The sequence below is a fragment of the Rissa tridactyla genome, chromosome 2 (genome assembly GCF_028500815.1).
Source record: "Rissa tridactyla isolate bRisTri1 chromosome 2, bRisTri1.patW.cur.20221130, whole genome shotgun sequence".
NCBI lineage: Eukaryota > Metazoa > Chordata > Aves > Charadriiformes > Laridae > Rissa > Rissa tridactyla.
This window is the reverse complement of record NC_071467.1, coordinates 149,402,894-149,427,531: the sequence shown is the minus strand read 5'-3', so window position 1 is coordinate 149,427,531 and position 24,638 is coordinate 149,402,894. Positions and strand designations below refer to the sequence as shown.

At 42.0% G+C, this 24,638-nt stretch overlaps 1 protein-coding gene across 1 annotated transcript in view; it reads right to left on the bottom strand.

Annotated features, from left to right (window-relative positions):
• The window catches only part of MYO3A (myosin IIIA), a 116,881-nt gene that overhangs the window by 32,182 nt on the left and 60,061 nt on the right, over positions 1 to 24,638 (bottom strand). Inside the window, exons 14-22 of the mRNA XM_054191533.1 lie at positions 24,401 to 24,499; positions 24,183 to 24,297; positions 20,760 to 20,886; positions 13,001 to 13,211; positions 11,414 to 11,561; positions 3,727 to 3,880; positions 2,563 to 2,651; positions 702 to 831; positions 411 to 581 (exon numbers count right to left, since the gene is read on the bottom strand). Coding sequence (XP_054047508.1) covers positions 411 to 581; positions 702 to 831; positions 2,563 to 2,651; positions 3,727 to 3,880; positions 11,414 to 11,561; positions 13,001 to 13,211; positions 20,760 to 20,886; positions 24,183 to 24,297; positions 24,401 to 24,499 — 1,244 coding nt within the window. The remainder of the gene's footprint in view (positions 1 to 410; positions 582 to 701; positions 832 to 2,562; positions 2,652 to 3,726; positions 3,881 to 11,413; positions 11,562 to 13,000; positions 13,212 to 20,759; positions 20,887 to 24,182; positions 24,298 to 24,400; positions 24,500 to 24,638) is intronic.

The window sequence follows — 24,638 nt, the reverse complement described above, 5'->3', positions numbered from 1 at the left end:
AGCAATGTTGTAACGTACTTACTGTGTGGCATCAGTGCCATCACACAGGGAGTAATAAAACACAATAGCAAACTGGTTGTAAGAAGACTTACCCATCATCCTAAAATGGCAGGTAGGACACTATGCAAGGATCTGCTTCAACTAAGGTGCAACTTAGGAGTAATTTCTGTAGAGCCAGTCATATTCCTCCACCCCAACTTAAGAACTCCCCAAGGAAGGGCTCACTACTAGTTCCCATCAGTTCCCTACTGTAAAGGATTAAAAGACGGTGAAATAGAGGAGTGTCCCCTGACTCTTTGCAGCAGATGTTAGGAGCCCCAACCTTGGTTCTCTGCTACTTTAGAGAAAAAATGCACTGAGACAAAACAGGCAATTATATATGCCCTGTCCAAAAAAGGCCAGTGACTTACCTGATCCTTTCTGTTCAGTCCTCAACTCAAGGGATGTACTCCACGCCCTGTCTTGCTCCCCTACCCTGAAGAGAGGACCCTGAAAGAAGCCTCTACCACTTGCTTGGCACTTGACCAGACCAATCCCTCCCCTGCAGCTTGAGATGGCTGGGGCTCCATTCTGTATAGATTCTAGGGTTGGAAAGTTAAGCCACAAAGTGTATAATGTCATCAACAAACGGTCATATGAAACCTAGCAGTGGTCATCACGAAGGCTAGAGAAGAGTAAGAAGGTTACCACAATAGCAATACCTGTTTTTGTAAGAGGATGGGTTACCAACTGTCGCGTCAGATTGTTTTCAGATGATCGCAGTAGCAGCACAATATCAGCTGGCAAAGTATCTCTATTTTTGGCTAGGAATCCACTTGCATTATACAGAACCTGTTTAAAAAGTGCATTTATGCATACTCTGGGATTTTGAAAAGTAATTATATATTTAAGCAGTCTGGCATGTAGCTTTTAATATATGAAGACACACAAATAGTTTTTCAGCCGTCAGGCTCGCTCTTGCTTACAGTCTTTCTTTTCATCACTGAAAGTTCTAACTTTTCAATACTGAGAACCATTATGATGCAGATCACTAAAAGCAAATCCATCATTCCAAAGTAGCTTGAGACCTTTATTTCCTCTAATGCAGATATGTTAATATTAGTTTTAGCCAGTGTGGATTTATCACTAGGACAAGTGTATTGTAGTCCTCCTTTACATCAGTACATGTGTAAATGCACAATTAACAATTCACTTGATTTCAACCATAGCACACAGGATTACCCTTATGATTGTACAATCTTTTTGTCCCAGGACTTACCACTCTTCCTAGAGATCTCTGTATTAATTGTAGAGAAGTTTGCAAAATCACAAACTGCATACTGGCAATTGAAATCTCTCTAAAAATTCCAGGAATGGTGTACCTAACTCAAAATGTACCTCCAGGGCTCTATCTCAATGATGCTGTAAAAGACCCACAAGAAAACCTGGCCTGTAAAGAAGGGCAGAAGATACTAGCATTTTTAATTCATAAAAAATCCTCACAAAACAACTCAGTAACAGTCTTAAATTACAAAAAAAGGCTTGTAAAGGAGAAGGAAATAAATTGTTCTCCAGTTCCACAGTAAACATGACTAGGAATAATGAACTTGCATCACAGCAACAAAGATGTAAGTTAGACAGTAGGAGAAACTTCCTAATGAAAAAGCTTGTTGAATACTGGAAAGGGCTGATGGGGCACTGGTGGAATCCCCATCTTCAGTGGCTGGTACCAGGACTGGTACAGGGAGAGCCGGCTCTCTGTTCCTCAGCAGTGAGATATGCTATGTTTGTGAAGCGTAGGTCAGCTTCAGGAGATGAGGTTCAGAGTTACTGCAGGCCTTTTGTATCTGGCTGTCTTACACAAGGGGCAAGTTATCTTTCATCAGCTGATGGGCAGTACACTCCCTCATTACAGGCCAGCTGCTCCAGCACTGCACAGACCTAACATAGCTCCCGAAATGAGACAGCAATGCCCACTCCATACCCAAGAGCCCAAAAGGAGGTGGGAGCTCCAGTTTTCACAAGGCAAGGTTCAGGTGACCAGTGGCATCTTGCCGCAGTGTGTCAGCTACTGCTCCTGAGTTTGAAAGGCAAGTGCAGCAAGTCACCTTGTACAGGAGGGCAAGATGCTGCGCATCAAATGAAGCAGAAAGCAGGGCCTGCACTGTCTATCTGACTGATGACAAAGTACAGAACTAGGAAGTAGGGCTGAGGGGGCGTAGGAGGTAGTAGTCAGAATGGAGCTGGATCCTGATTTGAAGCAGTGGGAACAAGCATGGCACGGGGCTTTAAGGAACTAAGGGGAAGAGCACTGAGTTGCATTACATAATGGTTATTTTCTGTTTCTTCTATAATACAATCAGTTCATTTACCTGGTGACATTTAAGAAAAATACACTCCTGGTATTGCTTTTTTGATGAGGGAAAATAACTTTTCAATTTACTTTTGACGTGTAAGGCACTGCCAACATTTCCATGTCAGGCCTGAATAGATGAAGGTTGAGAAGCAACTCAGCTGACCTCTTCTATTTCCTTCTAGCCCTACCATTCCACAATCCCCAACTAATAACATTATGTCTCTTACCTTTCCTGCATAATGATAAATCCCAAAGGTTAGATCTACTCTTTTGGGTCTCCAAAAATATTTTGACTTCAAATTATCTTCAAATTTTTCTGAAAGGAAACACATAGCTTATCTTACTGGAGTTACTGTAAAATAATTGTCTGTAAAATAATTCTGAAGCTGGATCCCTTTAAGGATGCTGCCTGAGTTCTCAGAAAACAGAGGCATAAAACACTCTGATATTTTTAAGGACGAAGACACCATAATGGTCTTTCAACAAAAGGCACTGGATAGAGAATATGGGAGCTCTTGGTTCAGTTACTTACTTTGTACCAATTTTTTTCTGTGTGACCTAAGAAAATTGCTTGCCTTTCTAAGCTTTTGATCTTTGTATTTGAAAAAATGTAGTAATCCTTCCTAAGGATTCCTTGGGGCATTGTGAGGAAACATTTACCAATTGATTAAGGGCCTCTGTACTGTAGACTATAAAGTATGAGGATAGAAAGACAACAACCTCATATAATTGTTTTAGCGTGGCATCGTTACTGGATGTTATTAGGTTTTGTGATTGGATGTTGGTTAAAACTCTCATCTGACACTTTGCACATTCAAAAATGAGTAAAACAAGGATTTATCTGCACAGAAACCCCACTGAAATAACCAAATTGACTGTAAGTGCAACTACTCAGAAGCACTGAAATATTCAGGATCTGAATTGCAACATATTTAGGTGGTTTAATTCTAATTTCTGAACACAAAAAAACAGGAAGCATAATTTGCTGAAAGGCACTGAGGCAGGTTTGCAGCCGTTACCCTTAAAAAGTACCAAAATTCTTGTTCTGATATGGCTCATGAAAAATATCAGAGCTGAAAATGACTCAACTTTGGAAACAGTGTTCTTGGCATATGAATCTAGAGTTTTAACTCAGTTCGATCTTTATCTTTCAAGCCCTGCAGCTAAAATTCCTCAAGGCAGGAGAATTCAGAACCTGGATCGTCAGCTTAGGTTCATTTGTACTCTTGATGTTGGTCTATCAGCTTCAAAGACACATCCATCCCTGAATGCATGCCTCCTTCAAACATACTGTGACACTGAAATGCGGGCTCACTAAGAACATTACTAGCATATAGCCTAAACTGGACAAGCCAAACATAAATCCTGCAAAAAATAAACCATTTACTGACCTACAAGTGTCTGATCCGTTGCTTGTGGGAATCGACTTTCCTCATCCAGCAGGGACAATAAACCCATTGGTTTCTGCAGGAACATATCTAAGAGGGGCCTGTTGTCCTCGTATTCTATAACTCTTGCATCAACACCTTCATAGAGGTATTCATTCTGTAACAAGCAACAGAAGGCATGTTTTGACTATGTATACAGAACCACATCAGAAAATAATTCACAAACTGTCAATTGTAGCAAATTAAAATGGCACTGAAAAAGTATGCCCCAGGGCTAAAGACATCAAGGTTTTGCAGGAACAAATGTCATCTGGGATGTATCACACTGTTAGGCTGTAGATTTTAATTTGCCTTTGGATATGTAAGTGCTTGCTATGGCACATTTGGTGAAGTAAGATACTTTTCAGGAATATGCAAGAATGAAAGAAATAGAGTTGAAGAAGTGTTTGCAGAAGTATAGTGTTTGCAGATGGAGACCTCAGTGTCTATTTACTTCCCTGCTCTGCAGTGTAAAAAATATTTCTTAACCATTTAGAGCTACATTTACTTTCCCAATTTGTTGCTCAGATCTATGTGATGTACAGTGGCCAAGATTTACAAAAGTGACTACAGATTACAGAGGCTTCACTTGTTTGATTCCCCCTCCAGAAACACCTGGAAAAGTTCTTACGTGGAGAATAACGGTGCACATACTTTCTGATAATTAAAGAATGGTGTACATACTTTCTAAGAATTAAACAAATTACTCAGTTTGGCCTCTACAACATTTTCACTCCTTTTAAGGAACTAGGGAAAGATATTCAGCAAGATTAAAACACTGGTGTATTGTTTTTTTTTTTCTCCTGGAGACTGCAAATACCTTTGGATCCCTAACAGACTGAGAAAAACATGGTAACAAATGCTGTGTCCGCAGCATGTTGCGATGGTTTTATCTTGAAAATAATTTAAAATATAGCTGAAGAATACAAGAATGACTTTCTTCAATCCTTCAGCAAGGCAGAGGAGAGCCATAGATTTACCAAGAGAATGATGCTCTAGGGACTGCCACCCCTCCGTTATTTTTGCCTGCACTATGTAACGCAATGGGAGTTATCCACTGCGCATTGCTCCCGTATACAGCAGGGCTGCTTTCAGTCCTGTGCAGGCTGTACTATGATCTACTTTAAAAATCATCCCTCTTCCAAAGGATAGGACTTTATAAAAGCGTTGTATTAATATATGGTGTTAACATCGCAGTTGTGCTATCCTGAATTCATTGTGAGAAGTGTGTCATAAAAATGAATAATGGCTAATATTAATGAGTTCAAAGACCTCTAACCCTGAAAGACCTCTCCTTATGTGTCATTCACTTGAGTCTGAATGATAGTCATGGTTGAGTGAAGAAGACGATACACTGAGTGTTTCAAAAAGGAGTTAACTGCCATATACAACAGAAAAGCACATACTATTAGACTTCATACCTCTTTGTCTCTAAGGCAGAGAGAAACAACAAAATTAATAGAATCAGTAACACTGTCCTGGAAATAGAGGCACAAATAAATAAATCTGCTGATCCATTTGGAAGAGAACACAGAACATACCTAAACCCTTCCAGTATCCAGGTTGATCTAATTTCCCAGGACACTCTTCACTCTAAGGATAGGTTATGGCTCAGTTGATATGCCTGTACAAGGGTGTAAGCAGTAAGAATCTCTCCTACAGCCCCATGAAGGTTCCTCATCTCAGACACACAACATTAACTTCATTCACATCTCCCCTGGAGCAGTGGACAGGTGGAGTTTTGCTTTTTATTTTAATCAATGACCTGAGTAGCAGGACAAGACAGGAGAGTAATAAATGTATCGCTAATATAGGCAAGAAGTTAATTATATACCTGTAGGAGCTAGAGGCAGGAAGGGAATGAGTCCGTGTTATCTCCCAAAGATAACGCAGGAGTAGGAGCAGCTTAACCAAGGGCTATGGCTGTACCGACACACAGATGTTATGTTCATGAAGCCAGCTGTTACTGTTTAGGATTATCAAGAGTACACTTATCAAGGAGGAAAAGGGAAGAGATTGCTCAGGATGAATCTATCAGAGAAGAGTGTTTCTGTGACACTCAGACACCCTCAAACAAGCTCTCACAGACAACCTATCTAATGATTAACTTTTTCCAACTTCAAATGCTTGTGACAGAGGCTGATTTAGAGAGCTGATAAAAGAGTTCTCCTCAAAACTGAAAGGAGGTCTGTAGTAGCTGTACTACTGTAACAGCAACACCTGCTTCCCTCCCTGCCCAGCCAGTGCGCAGGGCCAGCAGTGAATGTGACCATTTCGTCTTTGTGTCTGCACCTCAACAACTGAATGAGTGTCAGCACTGGGGGTTTCGGTGATGCTGCTGTCTGCCCAGAGGATATGGAAGGAGTTCACTCCATCACTTCCCATGGGCTCCTGGAGGATGGCTGATAACCAAGTCTTCCAGGCATCAGTGTGACAGATTTCTCAGAAATAAGATACCATATTACATTTTCTTATGCAATGCTGGTCTTAAACCATATTATTAGGATACAAGCAGCAAGGATAAAAGCCTTAACGATGCACATCATAAAACTGCAATGAAATAGATCTTATTAGAATTAATAAATTGAATCAGCTATAGGATTCTGTAATCCCCCACGATGTTTTATGACAAGAAAGCTCCTAAAAATAGCAGCTGCTCATTGAAATTCTAAAGCATAATGCACTAGAAAGTATTCCTATGGATGAGATGTCAAAAGGAATGACTGAGTTACATGGATGCTTGGGCTCCTATCTCATCTTGGTATTGCATGGTATTTTTTCAATGATCAAAACTAGATAATATTAGCTTGTGCAACCTGGTTTCACTTAATAACAAAAGAATTATTTAATGCATTAGGAAATGGTTTTCATGTTTAATAAAAAAAGGTAATGGCATTTTGCTGAGAAATGGTATGATGACGCTTTGGTTTAAATGGGAACACAGGTGACATTCAGAATGAACCTTTTCCAGCTTAAAGCGGAAGATTAAACTGTCATATGAATGTAAAATAAACATTGCATATATTTAATGCAAAAAGCAGCATCCTTGCAACTGGCAGTAAATTTGCCACTTTCCAAAATATTTTAGGTATTTGACATTACACATTTTGCTTTTTATGGAAGAATCACAAATGAGGAAGAAATGGGAAGGTTGTCTTGCTGTCCAACGTTACCTGCAGAGATTGAATTTACATCAGTACCTTATATGTAAGAGAAACAACTTGAAGGACAGGACTGATGGTGCAAAAGTTGTGCTTTGCTTAATATTAACCTAACAAAAGCTTGTGCCAGCATTCATTCGGCTTAACTATAGACCCATAAAAGAAGTGACTAAGTTGAGAGTCCACATTTCCACCCAGTGGAGACAGAAATGTATCTATTTGTCTCCACTGACTATTGGGAATCTAAACTAGCTCTAGCTATACTCCCCACTTCATCCTTTCTGCTAAATTAGGGAAAGAAGATGACATTCCGGCCTAAAAGCCTTTATTCTTAAATACAAATATTAAGTCAACAATAAAGAATAAATTCCCTTAAATTTGACTTGAGTTCTCCACTTTGGCACCCAGCACTCTGCTCTAACAGACACCCTGTGTCTCGGGTGGCAATAGTACAACTCTTCCTTCCTACTATTCCTGTCACTTCTGAGGCCATATTTTTATAGGCCACACTTCCAAGGAAAACAAAACTGAACACTTTTCAGATTCAGATACAGAAAAGAAATCAATGACATAGCTAAAAACATGTCACCTGCAACACTGAAAGTACAATTTAGCATAATGAGTTCATTTGCTATTTGGCTTCATTGCCAATCAACTGATTTAGGCCTTGACTTCCCACTAGATATGTCAAATTTCATCTAATTGCACATGCTATGGAATTGAACTGGGCAAAACAGGGAATCATAGAATGTGTTGGGTTGGAAGGGACCTTCCAAGGTCATCTAGTCCAACCCCCCTGCAGTAAGCAGGGACATCTTTAACTAGATCGGGTTGCTCAGAGCCTCATCAAGCCTGGCCTTGAATGTCTCCAGGGATGGGGCCTCCACCACCTCTCTGGGCAACCTGTTCCAGTGTCTCACCACCCTCAGTGTAAAGAACCTCTTCCTAATGTCCAATCTAAACCTACTCCGCTCTAGTTTAAAACCATTACCCCTATGAAGAAATAATGTATCTGTGAGTTTTACTTCTCTTGGGGGAATTATGAAATTAATTAAATTCCCCAGTCTTCTTTGGTTAGATCTACCGGGTGCAATGCAGTGTCGTGTCAGAGATTTCTGAGATCGCACAGAGCAACCTGACGGCTCTGTCTGGTGCTGCACAGGGCTGAGGAGAGATACCAGCCTGAGTCCCCAGCTACAGGATTGCTCCATCAGCGTGAGAGTCAGCGTGGGCTAATGAAAAGTCAACGCAAAGGTCTCAGCAACTGTTGGCATGAGCCTTCTAAACATAACTCCTGTCTTTTAGTATTAAAGACACAAATCCTTACATGTGTGCGGTCAGGCAGACTCACCAGCGAGGGGCAGGGGTCATCCCATTGTTTGGCTTTTACAGAAGTGATACTTTGTATCATTAACAAGAACAATGATCTGCTGACCTTTTAATTTCAGTCACGTGATTTTGAAAATATTTCCTTTTTTTCCATGTGTAGGAAATGTAGGAATTATATTTTATATTTTCCTGCAAATAGCTTTCTCTTATGTGTCTGCAGGGAGGGCCTGTATTTACAATTAAAGTACCTTACTGGTGCTAACACAAGACAGTCCTTACAGTGAACAGAAAAGTTTCTGAAGCCACCTGCTTTCTCGAAGGCTGTTCTTGTGAGGTAAAACTGGAACAACCACATTATAGATACGTGAAAAGTGATGTCTAATAATGATTATGAATCATACTGCAAATCATCCTATGCCATTGGGTTGTAATGCAGAATAATACATTTGTCATTTTCTGGTTCTGAAATGGGGGGGATTTACACCCACACGTGCACAAACTTCATCTATATAGCTTGTTCTGCACTGCTGTTGTAATATCTTCGGAGACTACTACAAGATAATATAATGAAGCTTCATATAATCTGATGTAGTGGTGTCACGTAAATTAAAGTAGACATCTTACTTCGTCAATATTGCAGGCAGGATGTGAACACTCAAAAACAGGAATATTATCACTGGTATAAATGAAATATTAATGGAAAAGTGCATATAAGCACCAGAAGAAAGAGTCTTAGAATAACGGTCTGTGATTTGAATGAAGAACATTTGTTCACAGCAATAAAATTGAGGAAAGTGTTCCTTACATCAAGACCAGAAGGCCTTCACTCGCATAAAAACACAGCACAGACAGATAGCGAGTGGAACACCCTCTAAATCTGACAACAGGAGGATGACTGCAAGGTTACAGCACATCACTTATGCCTTTCCTTTTCCCACCAAGGAAACATCCTGTAGGCATAATGATGTATACATTCCAAACAAGCAAAAACAGATACTGACCTTGCCTAAGATTACAGAGGTTGAAATAAGTAAGGTTCCGAGGCAAAGAACCGCGCTGTAACAACTGCTGATTCCTAACGGTTGTAAGAGATCTGTTCAAAAAATAGTTCAGCAAGAAGAACCCAAGCAACATGATGACAACTTGCTACTTCGTGTTCCTTATTCTCTGTGTTGCTCACAAATGATCCTGGCCAGACCACTTGAACACACACATCTTGATGCTTTCTACATGTGTGTGAGTTAATGAAATCTATGAGAGAATGAGCAGGAGTGGATAAAATCAACATACTTGGAGATTCACCTTCCCCTTCCATAACATCTGTAATTGTCATACTAATTTCCTACAAGGAGAAATGAGTAAACCGTATGTTGTCAAAATCAGAGGTTCATTTTTTTCCCCCATCTCCTCAGTAGCAAAATAACCACCCTGATCTCTCTGCAGCGGGGCGCGTGCAGGAGAACAAGTTGTTCCTGCTAGATGGTGACACCACAAACCTCGGCGTTAATATAGGTCTGGCCAAAATGTTCTGGATTAGTATTAGGATTAGGAAACAAGCAAAGGCAGATTACACTGAACAGGACTCAAGTCTAATTAAAAAAGAGAAGGAATATTAAGACAATATTTGGGTGTACAGGGACAGAGTTAGGAAAGCCAAGGAAGGTCCATCAGCAGCAAAAAGGCAACTAGGGAAAATGTGGGCCTGCTGCTAAACAGACATGGACAACATGGAAAAGGCTGGGATACTTGATGCCTTCTTTGCCTTGGACTTGGCTGATAATCCCAGGTCCCTGAGATGACAGGGAAACCCTGGAGCAAGGAAGACTTACCCTTGGTGGGGGAAGATCAAGTTAGGGAACATTTGAGCAAAGTGGCCGAATGCAAGTCCGTGGGACCTGGTCAGTGACTGGATTTGACATGAATAAATAACGGTGCTGCAGTCTGTGCTATTTCCATCTTCCAGCTGTTAGAAAGAGCAGTAGCCAAGTGCTCTTTTTTGTGTGTGAATTTATGCACTTTGGAAAGAAGACGCCTAAGTAATTACAGTAGTTCAGGCTAATTTCTCTCTCTCTTTTAGATGGTATTAAAGACAAGGAAATATTGGTGGCTGAAAATCTCATAAATCTATAAATCTATAAGAACAACTACGAGGTCTAAGACTGCAAGAAAGCATTTCCTGGAATAACTGGAAACAGGATAAAACATTGACCCATATAAAAATAAGTCCCTTTTACACATGGATATATACACCTGTAGACTGACACGTACACACCTGCATACATAGACACATTCCAAACTTGTATATGTCTCATCCTTAAAACAAGCAGTGATTAAAACTGACAAAATACTCTTTTTCTACTAATAATTAAAATTACTATGCAGAAGGATTTTCATTTATGTACCATAAACCCCAATAATTTAAATAAAACAGAGAAATTATTATTTCACCTAAAATTTGAATGACTATTCTGCTCATGCAGAATTCTGGAATATTTCTATTTTCAGCAACACTAATATTTTTTTTTCCCAAATAACAATATTAAATAATGATTTAAAGATGGTTAATTTAATTCTCAGGGAATTATTTACAAAGTTGAGATAATCTTTTTTGAGGTTTTTCACTCTCCACTTCAATTTCATAAACTTTTACAATTACAATTTTATTACTTTTCTCTGTTTTACATCAAATTTTTTAGATTAAATCCATCATTAATTAGCTTAGTTGATCTGGTTCCTGAATAAGAACAAAATAATTGCAAGATTTTCTGGTTTTAATAATGGAATTTCAGTGTTCATTAAGCTTCTTAGTAAGCTATTATGAACACTGCACTTTAAAAATTACACTACCACTCATTTATTTTATTGTAGAATCATACATTACATCACTCAAGTTACTCCTCAAGAAAAACAACACTGCATTTGCATCAAACTGATTATCACTGTGTTATGTTGCTTAGATACTGTAAATTTCAAGTTTAATGCATTTTATGTAGGCATTTTACTAGCAAATAGCAAGCACTGCTTACAAATACATACTCAGAAAACATTTGTTATAATTTGCAATTTGCAACCTATTATGGAGAAGGAACAGTGTAGTTTCTCGACACAAGGTTTTATATGTTCAGCAATATTAAACCTTTATCAAAATATTCAACACATACCTGTTCCCAGGCAAAGACATGTTGATTGAAGTAGAACTGAATTTGTTCATTGGCAATGTTGATGCAGAGTTGTTCAAAAGAGTTTTTTTTGAAATTCTCAAAGCCAAAGATATCAAGAATTCCAATGTTCAAACCATCATCGTTTCCACTGCAAAGATTAAATAAACTTTCTATTGTTGCATCTTTATTTTACAGTGACTAGCTTCATTATTATTTCACAAAAGGAAATAATGGGCCAAATCTTTACGCCACTTAAACAGAATAATGTTTGCTAAACCAGCTATCTCTTAAATTTTTGTTTGAAATAGAATAAATGCACATAAATTCAAAGATGACTGTATTTGCAGACCAGATACACTGAATCACATAATGACCGAGTCAATTGATAACTGTATAGAGGACTTAAATTTATATTTTTAAACTAGTATTTGCTAGTTAATATTCTATTGTAAAAAACTGACTGCACTACAGGAACAACATGGAGTTCTTTTTGTTTCTCTTGTCATAAAACAGGCTTTACTCACCAGCATCTTGAAATCAAAGACTGCTGTCATTAAATATGATTCCTTCACATTATTTACTCACAACAATTACAACTGCTTATTTTAACGTGAAAATCAAAAGAATGTATAGCTAGACCTTTTATGCATCAAAATAACTATTTTAAGTATTGGAGCGTGGTATGAATTTAAATTACCAATTAAGTTCCAGAAAAGTAGTACTAGTAAAAACTTCAGTTTGAAATTTTAGCTTAGGCATTCTGAGAGATATGTGGTCATTTCTGCAGCTGGAAAAAAGCTCTAATATTTGTATTTATCTGCAGAAACAAAAAATTAAGAGGATATAATTTTATATCAAACTGAAGTTGACATTAGCATTTTTTCCTAGTTAAATTAAAAAGACTAAACCACATTCTACCTATAAAAACCCTTTGAGGAGGTATCTGTAACCACTTGTTTTTTTCCCCCATAAAAAGTGTAGGAAATCAGATCTGAATAACCAGCCTCAAGATACTCATGAACAGAACTTGAACCCCTTTGAGAAGCCCATCTCAAAAACGGAAGCGTTTCATTGTGGAGGAATCAAAGGTATTTATTGATTTTGACCTGCATTTGGTGACTGTCTTATCTGTCTGGAAATTACATTTTTAGTGAATAAACTGCTGAAATTTGTCTGCCCCATTCCTTCCCAAAGCTAATTACAAGAAAAATAGGAAATACAAATTATTTTACTACCACAAAAACAAAGCAGACTTCTGGTTTTGGGTTGGTTTTTTTTGTATAGTGAACATTTCAGGTCAAATTTTCTTCCTCCTCACCAGAACAATAAGTATACAATTTCCAAAGGGCTCTGTAACAAGCAGTGCTGCATGCACTTTATCCTATCACTTACTTATTAAAAGTTCTGTTTATTGCTGCCCTGCTGTAACCAAATATTTGAAAATTCACTATGAATAGGATAAAACAGTCTTTTTTAACATGGTGGTGTCATAAACAAAAAGATAGCAGAGAAAAGTAGATAAGAACACTAGTAGATGGTGTTATTCCCACAGAAAATCTCTCTTTATTCTGGAAAAGCGTCTTTTACCTTAAATGTTTGTCAGGTTTGAGTAAAGTGTTGATGCGATTGACTATCCAGCTAAAAAGGCGCCCGTACAGTGCTTTTGCCATGGCATCTCTGACGTCAGTGGCTTTCTCCACAGTGTTGGGACGAATAATTGTTTCTCCTCGAGTCACTACACAGTGAGAGGTGAGGGCCTCTTGCAGTTCATCTGCCTGAATACACAGCAAGGACGCACCTAGGAAGGAAGGTCACAGGCACAGCTCAGAGGCAGTCTTTGGAAGGAAAAATAGGCATTTTTGCAATCAAGGCTGCAAGAGCAACGTATTATGAATAAGGGCCAAATAAAAGTCTTGAGCTATGACTAATGAGGGTGTTCACACCAAACAGCTGTGAGTATCTAATTTAGTCACCAGCCTTCCTAGCTTCCACTGCAGTCAATGAGTAAGTGATTCAAAGCAGAGGCATTTAGGTTCTAAATAGCTTTATCAAGAAGGCTATTTCTCCAAACCGTCTGTGGAGAAATGCTAGGGAACCTAAGTGTCAATGTCAGGAGTCTGTAAGTTGAGAGGTGTGAATATCCTTCTTGGTTATAATCCATCCATATAAGTCACTGCTGTCCTCCTTTTGCTCCAAAAAAGGCGGCTTCTTTCCCAGTATATTTCTATCTATGGCAGGAAAACGCGTAAGAAGATAGCACGAAGACTCCATTATGTCCCCAGCTGTAATTACTGAGAGACCATCAGCTTCCTTGAGAATCTTTGCCCCTTTCCCTCCTCTGCCTCCCTGCAGCCTATAATGTAAGGTATCCCTTGCAAAGAATTAGTGAGCCATATTTCAACAGGCACATGTGGGGAACAAGTAATGAGTGTCTGAGAGAGAAACTGTGGAAAAAACTATTCAAAGTGTTAATGATGTTCTCCATCAAATGTTCAAATAACCTTGGAAAAATTCCAAAGATTTTCTTTTCAGGCATCTGCAGTATTAGTCATGTTTCCTGAATGCCAGTGAACTGGTTAGTCAAATAAGGTGCATGACATAGACAATTTTTTCTTGTTCTATTTGAATTCAGGTGCGCTTGGAATTAATCTATCTCCAGCATTGCCGTGGTTTAGCCTCAGACGGCAACAAAGAACCACGTGTCGCTCGCTCGTGCCTTCCAAACACAGGAAGAATCGTAAGAAAAGGCAAGACTCTTGGGTTGAGACAAAGGCAGTTTAATAGAACAGCAAAGGGAACAGGCAGGCAAACAACAACAACAACAACACGGATAGGGGAATATACAAACGCGATTACGGAACCGCCGCTCCCCCCGCCGCTCGCCGCTTGCCGGCCGGACCCGGGCCGCCCCAGCCCGCTTTTAAGCAGCAACTTCCTGCCCCCTCCCCCGGCAGCTCAGGGTGGGCGTGGCTCACATGGCATGGAATACCAGGAAAAGTTAACCCTATCCCCACCGGAACCAGGACATTATCCACCCCTTATTCCATACCATCTATGCCATGCCCAGCAGGTTCCAATGAATTGCCACCACTTTCCCCTGTTATATATATATATATATACACACATATAATACCCTTAGTTTATGGGTCATCCCTCCAAAGTGTCCGTTGAGTTCTTTTAATCCACGGCTTTGGGCTCCATCTGTTAGAACAGTCTCTCAGGGCAGGTGAGATGCTGGGTAGTGCTGGTCTGTTGCATGCTGTATTTTTCGGAGCTTGTGACTGGTGCACCTGGTGTGGCTCATGCACGCAGTCTGTAGGCTGAAGATGTAGATCTTGAGGAAACTGCTAGGTGCCGGCTGCTGAGATCAGTTCTTATCCCATCACCCCTGTGCCTTACTTGTAGTACAACTGATAGCAATGAGGACATACAGTGACAGTGTTACTTAGCAATTAACAGCACACAATCTGATTCATTGGCTATTCTCGCCCAAAATCAGATCTCCATGAGGTACACATCGGACTTCCCCATCCTTCCGCATCACCCACCAAGTGCACCCAGGTCCTTGGGCAAAAGCAATCCCACGGATGGGTTTGCCTTTGCCTGAGGCAGGACTAACCCAGACTGTCTTCCCTAGCATATTCTTCATGTGCACTACGGGGACTTTATCCCCTTCTACAGTACGTGGAAGTTTTGATTGGGCAGGGCCAGCCCGATTGTTAGATCCCCTGGTGTTAACTAGCCAGGTAGCTTTTGCTAAATGCGTATCCCAGTGTTTGAAAGTCCCACCACCCATTGCTCTCAGTGTAGTTTTTAACAGTCCATTGTATCGTTCTATCTTCCCAGAGGCTGGGGCGTGATAGGGGATGTGATACACCCACTCGATACCATGCTCTTTGGCCCAGGTGTCTATGAGGCTGTTTCGGAAATGAGTCCCATTGTCCGACTCAATTCTCTCTGGGGTACCATGTCGCCACAGGACTTGCTTTTCAAGGCCCAGGATAGTGTTCCGGGCAGTGGCATGGGGCACAGGGTATGTTTCCAGCCATCCAGTGGTTGCTTCCACCATTGTGAGCACATAGCGCTTGCCTTGACGGGTTTGTGGCAGCGTGATATAATCAATCTGCCAGGCCTCCCCATATTTGTATTTCAGCCATCGCCCTCCATACCAAAGAGGCTTCAAACGCTTGGCTTGTTTGATCGCAGCGCATGTCTCACATTCATGGATGACCTGTGCAATAGTGTCCATGGTCAAGTCCACCCCTCGGTCACGAGCCCATCTATATGTCGCATCTCTCCCTTGATGGCCTGAGGAGTCATGGGCCCACCGAGCTATGAATAGTTCACCCTTATGTTGCCAGTCCAGATCCACCTGAGCCACTTCAATCCTAGCGGCCCGATCCACCTGCTGGTTGTTCTGATGTTCCTCCGTGGCCCGATTCTTTGGTACGTGGGCATCTACATGGCGTACTTTCACAACCAGATTCTCTATCCGGGCAGCAATATCTTGCCATAGGTCAGCAGCCCAGATGGGTTTGCCTCTGCGCTGCCAGTTGCCCTGCTTCCACTGCTGTAACCACCCCCACAGAGCATTTGCCACCATCCATGAGTCAGTGTAGAGATAAAGTACTGGCCATTTTTCTCGCTCAGCAATGTCCAAAGCCAGCTGAATAGCCTTCACCTCTGCAAACTGGCTCGATTCACCCTGTCCCTCACTGGCTTCTGCAACCCGTCGTGTAGGACTCCACACAGCAGCCTTCCACTTTCGATGCTTTCCCACAATACGGCAGGACCCATCAGTGAACAGGGCATATTTCTTCTCATTTTCTGGCAGTTTATTATATGGTGGGGCCTCTTCTGCACGCGTCACCTCCTCCTCTGGTGACATTCCGAAATCCTTGCCTTCTGGCCAGTCCATGATCACTTCCAGAATTCCCGGGCGACTGGGGTTTCCCATTCGAGTTCGCTGCGTGATCAGTGCAATCCACTTACTCCATGTAGCATCGGTTGCATGATGTGTGGTGGGGACCCTTTCTTTGAACATCCAACCCAGCACCGGCAGTCGAGGTGCTAAGAGGAGCTGTGCTTCTGTACCAACCACTTCCGAAGCAGCTCGAACCCCTTCATATGCTGCCAATATCTCTTTTTCTGTTGGAGTGTAGCGGGCTTCGGATCCTCTGTATCCACGACTCCAAAACCCTAGGGGTCGACCTCGAGTCTCCCCTGGTGCTTTCTGCCAGAGGCTCCAGGTAGGGCCGTTCTCCCCAGCTGCGGTGTAGAGCACATTTTTAACATCTTGTCCTGCCCGGACTGGCCCCAGGGCCACTGCATGGACTATTTCCTGTTTGATTTGTTCAAAAGCTTGTCGTTGCTCAGGACCCCATTTAAAATCATTCTTCTTCCGGGTTACTTGATACAGAGGGCTTACAATTTGACTGTAATCTGGGATATGCATTCTCCAAAAACCCACAATACCTAAGAAAGCCTGTGTTTCCTTTTTACTAGTTGGTGGAGACATAGCTGCTATTTTGTTGATCACATCCATTGGAATCTGACGGCGTCCATCTTGCCATTTTATTCCTAAAAACTGGATCTCCTGCGCAGGTCCCTTGACCTTACTTCGCTTTATAGCAAAACCAGCGTTCAGAAGGATTTGGACTATTTTACTCCCTTTCTCAAAAACTTCTTCTGCTGTGTTTCCCCATACAATGATGTCATCAATGTACTGCAGATGTTCTGGAGCTTCACCCTGTTCCAGTGCAGTCTGGATCAGTCCATGGCAAATGGTGGGGCTGTGTTTCCACCCCTGGGGCAGTCGATTCCAGGTGTATTGGATGCCCCTCCAAGTGAAAGCAAACTGTGGCCTGCACTCTGCTGCCAAAGGGATTGAGAAGAATGCATTCGCTATATTAATCGTGGCATACCACTTGGCTGCCTTGGACTCCAGTTCGTACTGGAGTTCTAGCATGTCCGGCACAGCAGCACTCAGCGGTGGCGTGACTTCATTCAGACCACGATAGTCTACAGTTAGCCTCCACTCTCCATTAGATTTTCGCACCGGCCATATGGGACTGTTAAAGGGTGAGCGAGTCTTGCTGATCACTCCTTGAACCTCTAGTTGACGAATCAGCTCATGGATGGGAATCAGAGAGTCTCGGTTAGTGCGATACTGCCGCCGATGCACCGTTGTGGTAGCAATCGGCACCTGTTGTTCTTTGACCCTCAACAACCCCACAACAGAAGAATCCTCTGAGAGACCAGGCAAGGCAGACAACTGTTTAACTTCCTCTGTCTCCAAAGCAGCTATGCCAAAGGCCCAGCGGTACCCTTTTGGGTCCTTAAAATACCCTCTCCTGAGGTAATCTATACCAAGGATGCATGGAGCCTCTGGGCCAGTCACAATGGGATGCTTTTGCCACTCATTCCCAGTTAGGCTCACTTCTGCCTCCAGTACAGTCAACTCTTGGGATCCCCCTGTCACCCCAGAAATACAAATGGGTTCTGCCCCTCTATAGCTTGATGGTATTAAAGTACACTGCGCACCCGTGTCCACTAGAGCCTTATACTCCTGTGGGTCTGATGTGCCAGGCCATCGAATCCACACCGTCCAATAAACCCGGTTATCCCTTTCCTCCACCTGGCCGGAGGCAGGGCCCCCCTAATACTGGTCATAGTATCCATTACTCACTTCTTGCATAAATGACTTGGAAGTTCCTTCAAGAGGATCAGAAGCAAGATCAAGCCTTCTGCTTTGTCTGGGGAACGGCCCACTGGAAACTGGGGCAGCACTTTTCCTGGAGGGATCCCCTTTTGTGGTTGTCCTTCCTTGCAACTCCTGTACCCGTGTCCGCAGGATCGAAGTAGGTTGTCCGTCCCACTTCCTCATGTCCTCTCCGTGGTCCCGCAGGTAGAACCACAGGGTGCCTCGTGGTGTGTACCCTCTGTACTCTCTCTCTTGAGTGGGGAAATGCCTGCTTCTAATAGCTGAGATGCTGGCCCGTGCAGGTGGGGAGTAGGACATATTCTCTTCAAGTTGCTGGACCTTCCGCGACAGTTTCTCCACAGCTGAGACAAGGGGGGAAGAGAGACTTTCTTCATATCGCCGGAGCCGGCCAGCTACCTCATCCACCGTTGGTCCCTCTTCACCTTTCCATTCCATTACTGCCAGGGAGTTGGCATATGACGATGGTGCGCTCCGTACAAACTTCCGCCACATGGGCCTTGTGCATCGCACCTCATCAGGGTCTGTGGGTAAGTCTGCATTGTCCAAGTCATAATAAATCATCTCCCGCACGGCTAATTCTCTCAGGTACTGGATACCTCTTTCCATGGTAGTCCACTTGCTTGGCTGACATACAACATCCTCGCTGAAGGGGTACCTCTCCCTCACGCCTAACAGGAGTCGTTTCCAGAGGCTGAGGGCTTGGGTCTTTTTCCCGATCGCCTTGTCAATGCCGCCTTCCCTAGACAGGGATCCCAGCTGCCTGGCCTCCCTACCCTCTAATTCCAGGCTACTGGCCCCATTATCCCAGCACCGGAGCAGCCAGGTGACAATGTGCTCGCCTGAAAGTCGGCTAAAATCTTTTCGCATATCCCGCAGCTCACTCAAGGATAGGGATCGAGTAATTATCTCTGGTTCTGCCTCTTCCTCCTGCTCTCGTGATGGCCCTGGTTCATCATCATCTCTTACTAAGCGAACTGATTTCTTTGTGTACTTCTTCTTCTGTATGGGGGCAACTGATACTGGCATGGGTTGGTTCCCTGGTTCAGTGGCAGTGGCTACCACGGGGGTTGCAGTAGCCGCAGTGTCTGTCGCAAGGATTGCAGTAGCCGCAGTGTCCGTCGCAAGGGCTGCAGCAGCCGCAGGGGCCGCCGCAAGGGCTGCAGCAGCCGCAGGGGCCGCCGCAGGGGCTGCAGCAGCCGCAGGGGCCGCCGCAGGGGCCGCCGCAGGGGCCGCCGCAGGGGCTGCAGCAGGGGCTGCAGCAGCCGCAGGGGCCGCCGCAGGGGCTGCAGCAGGGGCTGCAGCAGCCGCAGGGGCCGCCGCAGGTCTGGTTTCCATCTCTTCCCCTTGAGGGTGCTGCATAATTCTGAGCAGTGCCTGGTAGATACTGGCCAGGGCCCAGCACAGCGCGGTGAGTTGTGCCTCTCTAGAATAGCCACAGCATTTTCCCTTCAAATATTCTACCACTTTATCAGGGTCCTGTAATTGTTCAGGGGTGAAGTCCCAGACCATTGGAGGTGAGTAGTTCTCTAGGTACCTGCCCATGCTCTCCCACATGCCATGCCACCCCTGACTATCCAGCCTCGGAGCAGATCTCCGGGTGGTAGTCTTAAATAGTCGCTTAACCCAAAACAAGACCTGGAACGTATTCAGGAGACATAGCACTACGAACACGCTAGTTTGAGTATCCCAAGGATATTCAAAATTCTCAAAAGCTGTCATACCTGACCCGAAGGAGAAAAGGGAGGCAAAAGGGCTGGGGAAATTATTAACAAATTCTGAGAGACGGTGTCCAATGTACGGACAGGACAGCAAAACCGCATAAACACCCCAAAATAGCCGTCTGAACAATGATGTTATCATATCATAAACAGATATCGCACAGGACAGCAGAATGATAATCCTCATCCCTGTTCCAGACATGGTAAACAGCATCGCAGGGAGTACATAAGCCATATAGGAATTTATGTAACACAGCCATGAGAACAAACCAAGCAACATGATGACCAGTGACTACTTACCTAATAAAATAAATGCATACAAAAAAAAAACCAAAACCGTTTTTTCCACGTTCTAGTTGGATTCTGTCGTTATCTCAACCCTTCGAGCCCCACGTTGGGCGCCAAAAAGGACTGCCGTGGTTTAGCCTCAGACGGCAACAAAGAACCACGTGTCGCTCGCTCGTGCCTTCCAAACACAGGAAGAATCGTAAGAAAAGGCAAGACTCTTGGGTTGAGACAAAGGCAGTTTAATAGAACAGCAAAGGGAACAGGCAGGCAAACAACAACAACAACAACACGGATAGGGGAATATACAAACGCGATTACGGAACCGCCGCTCCCCCCGCCGCTCGCCGCTTGCCGGCCGGACCCGGGCCGCCCCAGCCCGCTTTTAAGCAGCAACTTCCTGCCCCCTCCCCCGGCAGCTCAGGGTGGGCGTGGCTCACATGGCATGGAATACCAGGAAAAGTTAACCCTATCCCCACCGGAACCAGGACAAGCATTTAATTTTTCTTGCAAAATTTCCATGTGAATACAGTTTTCACTGATAACTCTCTTGCAATAAAAGGAATTTGCTATCAAAACACTAAATGAAAACAATCTTAAATCAAGAAAAAACACTCACAATTCTCAAGGGCTACTGGATTGGAAATGTTGCTCTTGTCAATCATATGTTCAGACACCACTGCAGAAAATTCAATGTTACCCACATTTAAAATGGCAGCCAGGACACTGTACACGCTTCCAAGTTCCTGCAAAGTATATTAAAAAAGATACAACACTTAATAGCCAGACAGATTTGTCACTTTGGTTTGTGTGATGGGCAAGGACGGGTATTGTTTTCTAAGCCGGGAACAATCACTGCCTCTCTCTTGTCTGCCACACGCCCACGACTTTTAGGAATACTTTTCTCAGCATAGTCTTTCAAGTGTAAGACACCCAAAGAGTGCAAGACAAGCTAGAGCCTAATCTCTCTTCTATACTTGTCTACAGGACAGGACTGACATGGAGTAGGGGAAGCACAAAACAGTGGTGAGCATAATCCTCTTACACAGGAGGAATTCAGAGGTTATTTATATCCATGCTTCACTGCGTCTGCAGGCATAACCCTGTCTAGAAATGTAATAACTAGATCAACAAAAATATAAAAACATCTGCATCTGCGTTACAAAGGTCTGCAACAGCTCCCACCAACGTCATCATAAAAAGTTTCACCAGGAGAAGAATGAGACGTCATATCTCTGATTTGGCAAAGCACTTTACCCTTCAAAATGTCACATAGGAACTGTGTATTCACCAAAGCACTTTGGTATGGACTTTATTTAAATATATTTAAATTTCAAAGTATTTAGTAGGTTCTGAAGGGGATTCTGTCTTGAAAAATGGCTAATATTAGTCTTGACAGTGAAGGGATATATACAGTTAATGATTTTAAGTACTTATATATGACAAATAAAATCATATTTGCAATTAATGAAATAACGCTTTCATTGCAGGTTTGACTTGGATTTAAACGGCAAATTTTCATCTGAACTGTGAAGGTTTATCAGTATACTTGATCGTCCCTCAGGATTTCCTACTCAGAAGTGCTGAGGTGCTCCTGTAAAACAAACTAGTTTTTAATCTGGAATCTGTGATACGATGTATTCTGAGGCAGGCAGCAACAGTATATTTTATAAATAGCAGTTTTAGAAGTTTTATAGTAGTTTTATAAGAAGCAGTTTTGTAATGATACATTTCTCATAATTGCGCAGCATTTTATCCCTACTATTCAATAGTTTGCTGGTATCATGTCAGGCATCATTTACTCAGATAAAGTTCTTAATTGCTCTAGAATACTTGATCTTGTTTCCAACACTTTCAGAAGTTAATCTAGCAGTTAATAAATTAATTATTCCAGTGACAGCAAGACAAACTAGATAAGCTTAATCTAAAAAATTATGCTCAGAATAACTGGTGCGCAGTTTACCTAGGTTTTAAGCAATCATTTTCATGTTAAGCTTAGGGATGCAGATGAAATGCAAAGAAATGGATAGCTTAACTTCTGCCATTATGCTGTACAGAATGTATAGCTGCTGACATTTTGGTGCCCTTTTCCAGTGTATTTAAAATCTGGCTTGATCTGTCTCATACAGCATGATTATTGTTCACCTCGGGCAGTTCTTTCCTATTAATTTTGCCATGGAGCCTGAAATAAAGCAGTGTGATTTTCAGACAGGGAGTATGGACAGTAGTTACTATTAAAGCCTGCCAGTCAGTTCAAAACATATTTCAAAGAAATAAAGCCTTGTTTAGGTCTCAGTTTTAATTGGAGTGGACAAGATATTCTGTCCAAGGTTTTCTGCCAATAAAACATGGAACATGCTTATACAGAACCTCCTCTGTGCACTGCGATAAATGTCAAAGCTTAAGGCTGCATTACTAAAAACCGAACTTAGAAAAGGAACTCATTGTCCTACAGTATCTTTTTCTCACTGAAAATAAATTGTCTCTACACATGTACCCTATATCAGAACCTCAGTGGGGGAAGAAGACTCCTTTGGTCCTTCACTCTTGCAAACAGCCGCAGAGAGGCTCATTCACCCCGTGGAGAATGTATGACAGGCTAACGTGGATGGGCCTCACATGGAACCACAGTAAGATTGCCTGTGGTACTCAACCTGCTTTTGAAACTGTGGGAGTTCTACAGGTAGATAATTCTTCACAGATTCAGCTCACAGTGGCTTGCTGAGTTAATCAAGTGAAGATGCACACTAGAAGTGCACAATGCAGCCAGTGACCTAGTTCTAACTGGATCTTCAATATGGTCTTCTCTTTTGAATGATCAGGATTACTGTTTCCATCCATCAAAGTGAACAAAAGAACTGGGAACAAAACCAGACTTGCTTCTTTTCGTGATATAAATTAGGACTTATCAAGGTCTCCGGTGCTGTGACAAAACTGCTATCAGTGCTGAACTGTGCATATCCTTCCACGCTGCTTCTGGAAAGCTGAAAGTAGAGGTGTGAAAGGATGCGATGGTGCAGGTGTGATATTACTAAGTGCAGCTGTGAATAAGCATGTAGAGGCGAAAGAGACCGTGAACTCCGCTGCTACTACGACTTAATGCAAAATGAATATGAAGAAACAGAATAGGCGAATAAATTTTTCCTGCTGGCTATTCAAATATTTACATTGAGGGAAGCCAAAATATTTAACTGAAGTGAGTAATTTTCTGTGAAAAGCTACTTACAACATGCAGTTTTGTCAAAGAAATTAAAACATACACCCATTCTGCAGCACTAGTGCTGTATTTCACAGATACGGTATGGATCATCTACTATCGTTTGTGATAAAGTCAGTGGTAATCTACAGCTGTGATGCACCACTTCTTCTAAGAAGAGAGGACTAGGGTGCAGGATGGGGTTTCCTTCCCTTGCATCCTACTTTATAAATCCAGAGGCCTGTTTTTATTTTAATTATATGAAAGACAGCCTGAGGAGCGGGGTTTAATGGCCAGCAGAGCAATGATATGAGATCATAAAGAAAGAATGGGTTCAGTTAATGTTTAGTGATGAGATTCACTCCAAAGGGATGTAAAAACTTCATTCGACTTTGCCCCTGGAATTGTGCAAATGTATTGAGTTCATCAAAACTCAGATCAACTCAATGAATTTTTAGAACTCTCACTCTGGACTTCATCTTAAAGCAGAGATGAGGTTCATATTCACAGGCCTAAAATTATGGGCTAATAAATAGTTACAACATCATATTCTATGCATTTAATTTGCAAAAGTCTTTTTTTCCCAATTACTCAGCTGTGCTTGTGTTCACTGATTTCAAAGTCTTGTTGACTAATACCATTTTATTACTTTATCAATGCCTTGAAACATTAAAAATTTAAACGTGGTAATATAACAGTAAGTTGACCATGCAATATCTTAAAACATAAACACACTACTGCTGAAGGAAGAAAATAACAAGGGAGATTATCTGAATGCTTTAGTAAGTTTTTCCTGATTAAGGTAGCCATTAAAGATCACCAAAAAAAAGGGTTATCAGCACTCACCTCCAGTGTAAAACCTATGACTTTGAAGCACTGTTCAATTAATTCAAACTGAGACTTATAAAAGCTATTGTTCATGAAATCTTGCACTATTCTGAAATGATCATTTTGCAGATATCTGAAAGAGTTGATGGATACAGAGTTAGAATGTAAATGAGGCTGAGAATTCAACTACACTGCATTTCTTAGTAATCAATTTATGTAAAAATAAACTGCATTACCTGGGAGGTCTATATTCTGGCAGTTTATAATGTGCCAGTTTTTTCTTTTCCGCCAGACCAGCATAAATATAATAAAAAATATGGAAATTTTTCTCTCCTCTGAAACAATAGAAAAAACAAACTGGTTTACTAATGTAACTACATTACATTTACTGATGACATACTTGCTATTATTAAATGTTGTTTTAATAACAGGCAAGGTTCACGCAAACTGAGAGAGGACTCTGAAAGAAGCTTT